Source organism: Rosa chinensis, chromosome 7, assembly GCF_002994745.2.
Source record: "Rosa chinensis cultivar Old Blush chromosome 7, RchiOBHm-V2, whole genome shotgun sequence".
NCBI lineage: Eukaryota > Viridiplantae > Streptophyta > Magnoliopsida > Rosales > Rosaceae > Rosa > Rosa chinensis.
The window spans coordinates 30,045,506-30,054,843 of NC_037094.1; the positions used below are offsets into that span (position 1 = coordinate 30,045,506).

General features: G+C 39.9%; 1 protein-coding gene across 2 annotated transcripts; it reads right to left on the reverse strand.

The window, feature by feature from the left end:
- Window positions 1-283: 283 nt before the first annotated feature.
- LOC112179010 (chromatin-remodeling complex subunit ies6) lies at window positions 284-3,146 on the reverse strand. 2 transcript variants are annotated; one of them, XM_024317305.2, is made up of 4 exons: window positions 2,987-3,062; window positions 2,690-2,865; window positions 2,167-2,234; window positions 284-816 (listed from the first exon to the last, which is right to left on the reverse strand). In XM_024317305.2, the coding sequence occupies exons 2-4, from the start codon at window positions 2,859-2,861 to the stop codon at window positions 685-687; spliced, it is 372 nt and encodes a 123-aa protein (XP_024173073.1). In that variant the 5' UTR covers window positions 2,862-2,865; window positions 2,987-3,062; the 3' UTR covers window positions 284-684. The 2 variants fall into 2 exon arrangements, with proteins under 2 accessions (XP_024173073.1, XP_024173072.1); XM_024317304.2 differs by having other exon boundaries at window positions 392-816; window positions 2,690-2,874; window positions 2,987-3,146.
- Between the last annotated feature and the right edge of the window lie 6,192 nt (window positions 3,147-9,338).

The window sequence follows — 9,338 nt, forward strand, 5'->3', positions numbered from 1 at the left end:
TAGGTCATATGGTGTGAATGATAGAGTCGGATTTGACCTATGTCTATACACTATGGTCTGAACAATATGCACTGTGGAGTCATACTACTTAATCAATAGTGAGTTGTAGTGTTGTACTGTTGAGTCATGTTTATCTACTCAACTGATTCGAAACTCAGTATTGCTGGAAAATGGTAAGAAAATTAAAATAGATTCATTTACCTCATTATTCTCTGCCATTAGATTTAGATCTAAAAACAATTGAACACCACTGAACGAAGAAAACAAGCCATGGAAGAATGAATTGAGAACCTTCTGAACGTACGTATTTTACTTATCGATGAACGTAAGTATTTTTCACACTAGCGAGATGATGAGGAATTGCAAAGGCTCATTGTGTGGGAAAGGCAGATAGGGAGGAGACGGGTAAAGGAGAATATATAACATAAAGGAAAACGGGGCAAGCTGCTGTGAATCATTATTGGCATCGAGTGTGCGCAACAGATGACTTCTCTGCAAATCATTAAGGCTTATAATTGGCCACCGTACTTGCTTCGACAGGAGTGCTCCTCTCAGCAAGTAAGATCGATGCATAAAAGTAACAACATATGCATGTGCAATTAGAATCATATTTTTACATTACACCAAGTTTCTAACTCAGGAAATGTGAATCCTGATGCCTTCTGAAGCTGAAAAGTAGGGATTCTACTTCAAAACGACAGCAGCATTTCTCAGAGCCAGATATCTTTGAACATATTCATTGGGAAGCGATCTTATTTGCTTGAAGATTTCTGCGTTGGCGTAGCGCAGGTTGGTTCTTGGATCGTAGTAAGGTGCCTGCATCATGCACAGAAGCATTATTCTCTACTATGAAGATGATAAAGCCGAGAAGAATAAACATTTGGCCATCAATTGCTTCAGCAATGTTTTATAGATCAAGGAGGAATCACTCAATTTGTCATCTCATGGAAACTCTCCTTGGAGCTCAACTCATCAATAAATATTGCAGCCAGGAAACATAAAAAGGGAGCATATGAATGACTGGCTAGACCTCAACTCATCCAAGTTTGACCAGCAATATATATATGAGCACAACTAAATAAGTACAGGTACTGGGCTAGATTCTTAACAACGTAAGGTCACATAGAATTGATCACTTACATCAGGAAAGATGCAAGGATCGTGCTCAAATCCGAGGAAGATTCTATCTACAATTCATTAGAGAAAAACCTAATACAGTATCATTATTTTTGGACCGTGTTCATAGTTCTAAGACTCAAACAAGTCAACAGCCTGTGGTTCACTAGAAATAAATTATATGACTTACATGTGAACCTGATATGACAAGGTTCAACACTACCTCCATGACTTGGCTAAATGATAATCTCCTGCTTTTTTTTTTCAAAAGTAAAGCTAAGCAACCTTTTTACTTTAATATTAAAGCAAAGCTAACCACTAGTATAAATCATAATGTCGTTGCTGCAATGGCCCAGCAACGTTTCATTTGATCCCACAGATAATTGGCCTCATAATAACAAAAATGTCATCACCATGTAAGGGGCACTATCTGTTTCTTCTCTACTTTTAAAATTGGGCATTCCATCAATTTTCATTGAACTTGGGCCATTCAATCTCATCAACAGACCATATTATCTCCTGAGAAATCTTGGCCTAAATATCCCATGCCTCCATTATATCACCAATTTTCCAGTCATAGTTAATCATATTCAAATGAATTCCCAAGTTTGCACTCAACCTAAAGACAGGACTCAGCACAGCAACACCTTGTTTGACATTCATTATAATAAATAACCCAGTTACAGATGGTAACTACAGTGGGGATGTAAACGGGAATTCAGTTGGAAACATTGATTGGATAAGAACTATGTTAGTTGCTGTGAGGTTCCTCAAAGATTCAAACTTGGTACCGAAATTTCTTCTTAGATTTCAGAAGTTCTTTAAAAAGACTAGGCAAGCATGAAAGACAAGGTTAGAGGTGCAGAAAGTCATTTGGTTACAACCACATAGCTAGAGAAAATGAAAGGAAAGGGTTCTCTGGAAAACTTAGTGAATGAAATGAAAATCATGTGAGACTCAGAATAAACAGATAATTAGACAAACAAATTCACCCTTAGGAGTAAAACTGAATTATACAATATCCATATCTTGTAAAGATAACAATAATACCTCATATCCTGTTATATCACAAATTCTCTTGCACGGATGCATAGAGGGTGGCGACTCTATATTAACATCTGCAAATCACAGGGACAAAAAAGAAAGAAGAAATCATTATTTGAAAGCAAAGTAGCAAGCGATGTACGAAAATCTAGAAACACTGAACAAACTAACACAACGCTTGCCACTATAAGCTTAAACTGCTAAGCTAAACATGATTCTCTGTAGTGACACTAAAGAGCACACCGCTTACATCAAACTCAGCCGAAAGGGACAAACACCTTGAGCACTACGATTCTCAACTCATTTTTAAAATTACGAATCCATCCATCAAATCAACTATAACTCACAATAGTGTTAATTTACCTCTTAAGGAACTAAGCTAAATATGGTCCAAGTTAAGCAATTCATATGCATTATAGTCCCTACTAATTTACATAAAACTTAGCAAAAAGGAACTACAATGTTGAGCTCTAAGAGTTTGAATTCAATTAACAAGTACTCTAATCTAAAGGGGTAAAATGAAACTTACAATTGGGTTCATCAGGAGGGTAGTTGTGATAATTCTCGGCCTGAATGATCTGTTTGAGGTGCTTCCATCTCCCTCTGGGCTGGCCTTTTGGGTACTTCTCATTCATCTGAACCCTCTTGAAGCTCAGCTTGTTTGGCAACACCAGCTCTGCTTGAATCACCTCTCGCTCCATATTACTGAGTATACTATAAATTCAAAACCCAATTTCAATTTCAATTCCAAAATCATCATCATCCTAAAACCACAAGTTACTGAAACAACAGTAATGAATTAGGGTTACAGTGAATTGAAACTTACAGTTAAGAGAGTTTTAGGGTTCGTTCGCGGCGACGATGGAGGGTTCGTTAACAGCAGACGCGCTGACGAGAAATTGCTATATAGTTACAGACCGCCACGTGGCAATTATAACCCCCTGCAATCAATGATTTTCACCAATTTCTGGTAATTTACCGATTAATTCTTCTATGGTTGACTAACCCTAACTCTTCATCTTCATTTGAAATATTTGAAGCAGTTTGGAAAGATTCCGAATAATTAAACCTGACGGGCCAATAAGATTATTAGAATTTGGTGAGAATCATTGCAGGGTTGAAAAGAAGAAGATAAAAATTAAATTGAGGGAATCGATTAGCAACAAGTACGTCGTATGAATTAATAATATAAACGCAGACCACCAAGTGTCTCACGATTTTGAACGATATAATAAATAATTTTTCGTGTATTATAATCCGGGTAAATGTGATTGGTTCACACGTCAAACAAGTAATTTTATTGACTTATTAATATAAATTTTTCACCTATGCTTTCTATTGACTCATATCATGACATTCTCTTCTGAAAACCATAAAATAAGGAGCATTTCAGCTGTCCCCTATTTTGTTACTCGTACCATTTTTTACATTTGTACTCTAACTTAACTGAAGATTAACTCTATTAAGTGCTCTATTTTTTGTTAAAATTCAATTAAAGAATAACCCAAAATGCACACTCATTTTAACGACCGGAATAACTTACAAACAAGACCCGTTAGATCTCTACCATTCGGTTAGCTCACAACGTCAGACCAGTGACATAGGACTCGTCTCACCATTGTCCATCTCCCTCTAATCCTGGTTTCTCCAATCGGACTCTGTTGGTGTAGAAAAATTTCGTTGAGGAGTTTGACTCACCAATTAATGCGGACCGGAGCGAGAGCTGACCGGGAACAATCGAGAAGCTTCCTTCAAGCGTTAACCAGAAGTTTGACCATCGGCTCGAGGAGGAGGGGGGGTACCTGCAGAAAACCCTCTGATGCCTACGTTAGTACGTTTCTTAGTAGTGAAGTAGAGAGAATTGGAATTCGATCAGATGCCTTACCTTGACGTCAGGGGGCCTTTATATAGGCAGAGACTTACTTAGGGGACAAGCCGCCATTATTCATGCTTTTATGGTCGCATTAACTTACTCATTTATGGAGACAATCATTGCTGCATTAACGACGGTTAATCATGACTTATTTACGACGACCATTCATTGGGCATTTACAGCCGCAATCATTGCGTGTAGTTATTATCGTGGTTAATGCTGTAATAATTCCAGCATTCATGATTGGAATTTAACTTCATACTAATTGTGGAGTTAATCGACTTAATTATGGGTGCAGCAAAGGTTGACTACTCCCACAATGCCCCCTTTTTCCCTTGCCGTGCATACTCAAATACGGGCACGGGAAGGGAAAAACTATTACTTTTAACAACCTGTCACACTCAAGTTATTTGTTAGGAGAATTAGGCAATTAAATGTGCAATATTCACATGTCCCTACCAGGAATAAATACATTCAACCATATATAAAACAAAGATATTCAGCGATATTAAGAGCGAGTAATTAAACCATATAAGATGAACCAAACCCTAAGACTGCCCTACTTGAGGAACCAGCTCATACGAATCAAACGCAACTGTCCTACTCGAGGAACCAGTCTCGAAGCTTAAAGGGAATTGTCCTACTTGAGGAACCAGCTCCTACGAATCAAACACAACTGTCCTACTCAAGGAACCAGCCCCTACGAATTAAACGCAACTGTCCTACTTGAGCAACCAGTCTCGAAGCTTCAAGGGAATTGTCCTACTCGAGGAACCAACTCCTACGAATCAAACGCAGCTGTCCTACTCAAGGAACCAGTCTCGAACCATTAAGGCAACTGTCCTGCTCGAGGAACCAACTCCTACGAATCAAAACAACTGTCCTACTCGAGGAACCAGTCTCGAACCATTAAGGCAACTGTCCTGCTCGAGGAACCAGCTCCTACGAATCAAAACAACTGTCCTACTCGAGGAACCAGTTTCGACAACATTACTAATGCGAGGAATGCAACAAAAATAATTTCAACAATCTCTTGAATGGAAAAATCAACATGCACCAAAAATCACTAAACAATCACCAACTACTTTTATTTTCTCACCTGATTTTTGTCGAGTCATACTGATCTTTTTGTCAAGATAAAGTCATGATATCATCATACCTTCTCCATTGCTCGAGATGAATTTTAGGTCCTTAACTAGATTCGAGCCACCTCCGTTCGGGGTTTGTATTCCATCACTCCAAGTCCTTAGTGACAGAAATAGAATCCCGTCAGGGGCAGCTTCCGCCATCACTTTTTAGGGAAAAGTGTTTCCCACAGACGGCTCCACTTGTTGGAGGTGAAAAAATTCTGTAGAAGAGTTTGACCCAACAATTAATGCGGACTGGAGCGGGAGCTGACCTGGGAACAATCGAGAAACTTCCCTCGAGCGTTGACCTAGAGTTTGATCGTCGGCTCGAGGAGAAGGGGGGGTACCTGCAGAAAACCCTCCGATGCCTAAGTCAGTACGTTTCTTAGTAGTGGAGTAGAGAGAATTGGAATTCGATCAGATGCCTTACCTTGACGTCGGGGGGCCTCTATATAGGCAGAGACTTACTTGGGGGACAAGCCGCCATTATTCATGCTTTTATGGTCGCATTAACTTACTCATTTATGGAGACAATCATTGCTGCATTAACGACGGTTAATCATGACTTATTTACGACGACCATTCATTGGGCATTTACAGCCGCAATCATTGCGTGTAGTTATTATCGTGGTTAATGCCGTAATAATTCCCGCATTCATGATTGGAATTTAACTTCGTACTAATTGCGGAGTTAATCGCCTTCATTATGGGTGCAACAAAGGTTGACTACTCCCACAGACTCCCACGATTTTGAATAGAGATAGAGGAGCTCTAAGTGTTTCCAACAGTTTCTCTGCGTTTTGTGATGGTCCCTAACATTCTAGTCAAAACTAAGAACCTCTAAAGAACATGAAGCTTTTGAGGATGAATTCTCACTCACTTTTTCCAATCAACATACAGAGGCATATTTATACAACTTTATACAACCCTAAAACTGGGCTCACAAGGAAAGTAATCAAACACAATTACAATCCTGATTCTATACAACTAACATAATTCTATTCCTAATATTAATCCTAAAATATCTATGACTTACAACACTCCCCCTCAAGTTGGAGCATACACATCTCGAATGCCCAACTTGTCAAGTGAGTCATGAAATGTTTTAACTAACATACCCTTAGTCAGAACATCTGCTAACTGCTCCTCAGTTGGTACAAATGGGAAGGCAATCAGGTTTGCGTCCAACTTTTCCTTGATAAAATGTCGGTCAACCTCCACATGCTCTGCACAGGGTTATGTGAAATTTCAATGGCTGCTTTGTTATCACAAAACAACTTCATAGCTTTTTTTGGCTTGAACCCCAAATCACGCAATAAATTACGTAACCATAACAACTCACATACCCTATGTGCCATTCCTCTATACTCGGCTTCTGCACTAGATCTTGCCACCACCTTTTGTTTTTTACTCTTCCAAGTGACAAGGTTCCCTCCAACAAATGTAAAGTAACCTGAGGTCGATCTCCTATCCGTAATACAACCAGCCCAATCAGCATCAGTATAACCACTCACCTCCAGGCAGTGATGTTTCGAGAACATAAGGCCCTTCCCAGAAGCACACTTCAGATATCATAAGATTCGCACGACTGCCTCCATATAGTCTTCACTTGGGTTATGCATGAATTGGCTCACCACACTCACAGCATACGCCAAATCTGGTCGAGTGTGACCTAAATAAATTAACCTGCCAACTAACCTCTGATACCTCGCCCTATCAGTCAGAACATGATCAAGGTACTCTGCTAACCGGTGATTCTGTTCAATTGGTGTATGATTTAGGGCTGTCAATGGGTCGTGTCGGGTCAAGGTATTTGTCGTGTCACCCAACCCAACCCAAACCCAACCCATTTGTCAAAAATTTAAACTCAAACCCAATCTATTTATATAACGGGTTACCCGTTTCCAACCCGCTTAACCCATTTAATAAATAGGACATGTAATGTTAGACAAAATGACCAATTTAAAAGTTAACTATGGGACCCATTTAACTAAAAAAATGTATAAATTGATTAAATTAGTTTAAAACTCCACAAGACGAAGAATATAAATAATTATATATAATTCATAAATAATTAAATCCAATAATTATAAAGCAAAATATTTCAAATTGTTTTGAAATATAAGATTAATACTTCCAACGTTCAAAATTTCAAGAAGAAGTACAACATAATTGAGTTATACGGGTTCACTTCGTGTTGGCGGGTTGACCCGTGACCGACCAATTTATTAAATGGGTCATGGCGGGTTGACCCGCGGCTGACTCGCTTTTTAATCGTTCTGATTCAACCCGCTTTATTTCGTGCGGGTTTCGAGTCGTGTTATCGGGTCATGTCAGAATTGACAGCCCTAGGTGTATCTGCTGGCCTGCAATCTAACATGCCCGTTTCTGACAGTAAGTGTAGAACATATTTTCGTTAGCACAAAAAAATGTTGTTACTCCCCCTGGCTACCTCTATCCCAAGGAAGTATCTCAAGTCACCAAGGTCTTTCATCTCAAACTCTAAAGCTAACTACTGATGCAACTTCCTAATTTCCTCTCGATCATCACCTGTAATCACCATATCATCAACATAGATGATTAACACTGTTACTTTACCCTTCTGATGCTTAAGGAAGAGAGTATGATCCGAGTTGATTTGTTTGTAACAAACCGCTTCATTGCCTAAGTAAAGCGCCCAAACCATGCACGAGGGGATTGTTTCAACCCATAGAGTGACTTTTTCAACTTGCATACAACATCTGTCTTATCAGCAGTCTCATATCCTGGTGGTAGACTCATATACATTTCTTCAGCCAAATCTCCATGCAAAAAGACATTTTTCACATCAAGTTGCTTGAGAGGCCAGCCCAGATTAGCCGCTAAAGAAAGAAGCACCCTGATAGTGTTGATCTTGGCTATGGGTGCAAACGTCTCATCATAGTCTACACCATACGTCTGTGTAAACCCTTTTGCTACCAATCTTGCCTGGTATCTACTAACTGAGCCCTCTACATCATGTTTAATTATGTAGACCCATTTACATCCAACTGGTCTTTTTCCTTTAGGTAACGCCATCAGTTCCCAAGTGTTACTTTTTTGTAGAGCTTCCATATCTTCTTCCATCTCTTTTGACCACTTGGGATCTCTCAAAGCATCCTGCACTTTGTTAGGAATAGATACAGAGGAAATCTGATGCATAAACGACTCATATGACTTGGACAACCTATGTGTAGATACATAATTGGCAACCGGGTTCCTAGACTTAGATTTAAGACTAGGTTCATATTTCTTTGGTCATTTACCAATAGTAGAACAAGAAGGTAAAACAAAATTGGGTTCAGATATTACCTCACATTGACCTTCAAGACCTTGGATCGCTTGGTTCGAGGGGAGAGATGAAGAAGAGGGTGAAGCTCTCGTTTCCAAGTCGGTGTCACTGTTCTCGAAAACGACGACGTTATGTCCTTGAGCAGAAACGGTGTCAGTCCCCTTCCTTGTCTCTTCTATTTCCGGCCGCCCACTCCGACCCAAAGCAGTCGGGTCCAGCGGCCCACTTGGACCCAAAGTCGTTGGGTCCTCTGCCTCGATGCCCTGCTGTCCACTCCGACTCGAGACAATAGGATTCCAGGTTTTTCAGTCGATGAGCTGCCCGGTTTGGTCAAGTCCTAAGCTTGCAGCGCCGCCGTTTTCATCGTCCAGATCTGCAGCGCTGCCGTTTTCATCGTCCAGATTGGCGCCGCTAAGCTCGACCGGTCAACCAGGTCAATCTCCTTCTGTTTCGACGCCTCCAGTATGTGCGTTCCTTGCTGTGTCTCCTTTTTCTTTTGTTTGTTTCCTTTCTCTTTCTTCTACGTTTCTTTCTTTTTCTTCTCCTTTTTCCCTTATGTTTCTTTTCTTTCTTTTACTTTTTCTATTTCTTTTCTTTCTCTTTCTTCTGTTTCTTTTCTTTCTCCATCCTTCATACTGCTTCCACTCCCACTGACCATCTTTTCAAAATAACTATATCGCTCCCCCTGAAGAGAAGGGTGAGTGGGGGAAAAATAGCAAGCGTCTTCGAAAAAAGTGACATCCATCGTTACATAGAATTTTTTTGTAGGAAGGTGAAAACACTTATACCCCTTCTGATGGGTCCCAAACCTGACAAAAACATACTTCAAGGCACGAGGGTCTAGCTTCGAGCATTGGTTCTTAGGAAT

Coding starts and splice junctions, on each gene's coding strand:
- LOC112179010 (XM_024317305.2), bottom strand. CDS start 2,861: ATGGAGCGAGAGGTGATTCAAGCAGAGCTGGTGTTGCCAAACAAGCTG. Junction 2,235..2,689: donor CCCTCCTGATGAACCCAATT/GTAAGTTTCATT, acceptor TGTGATTTGCAG/ATGTTAATATAGAGTCGCCA. Junction 817..2,166: donor GTGATATAACAGGATATGAG/GTATTATTGTTA, acceptor TGCATGATGCAG/GCACCTTACTACGATCCAAG.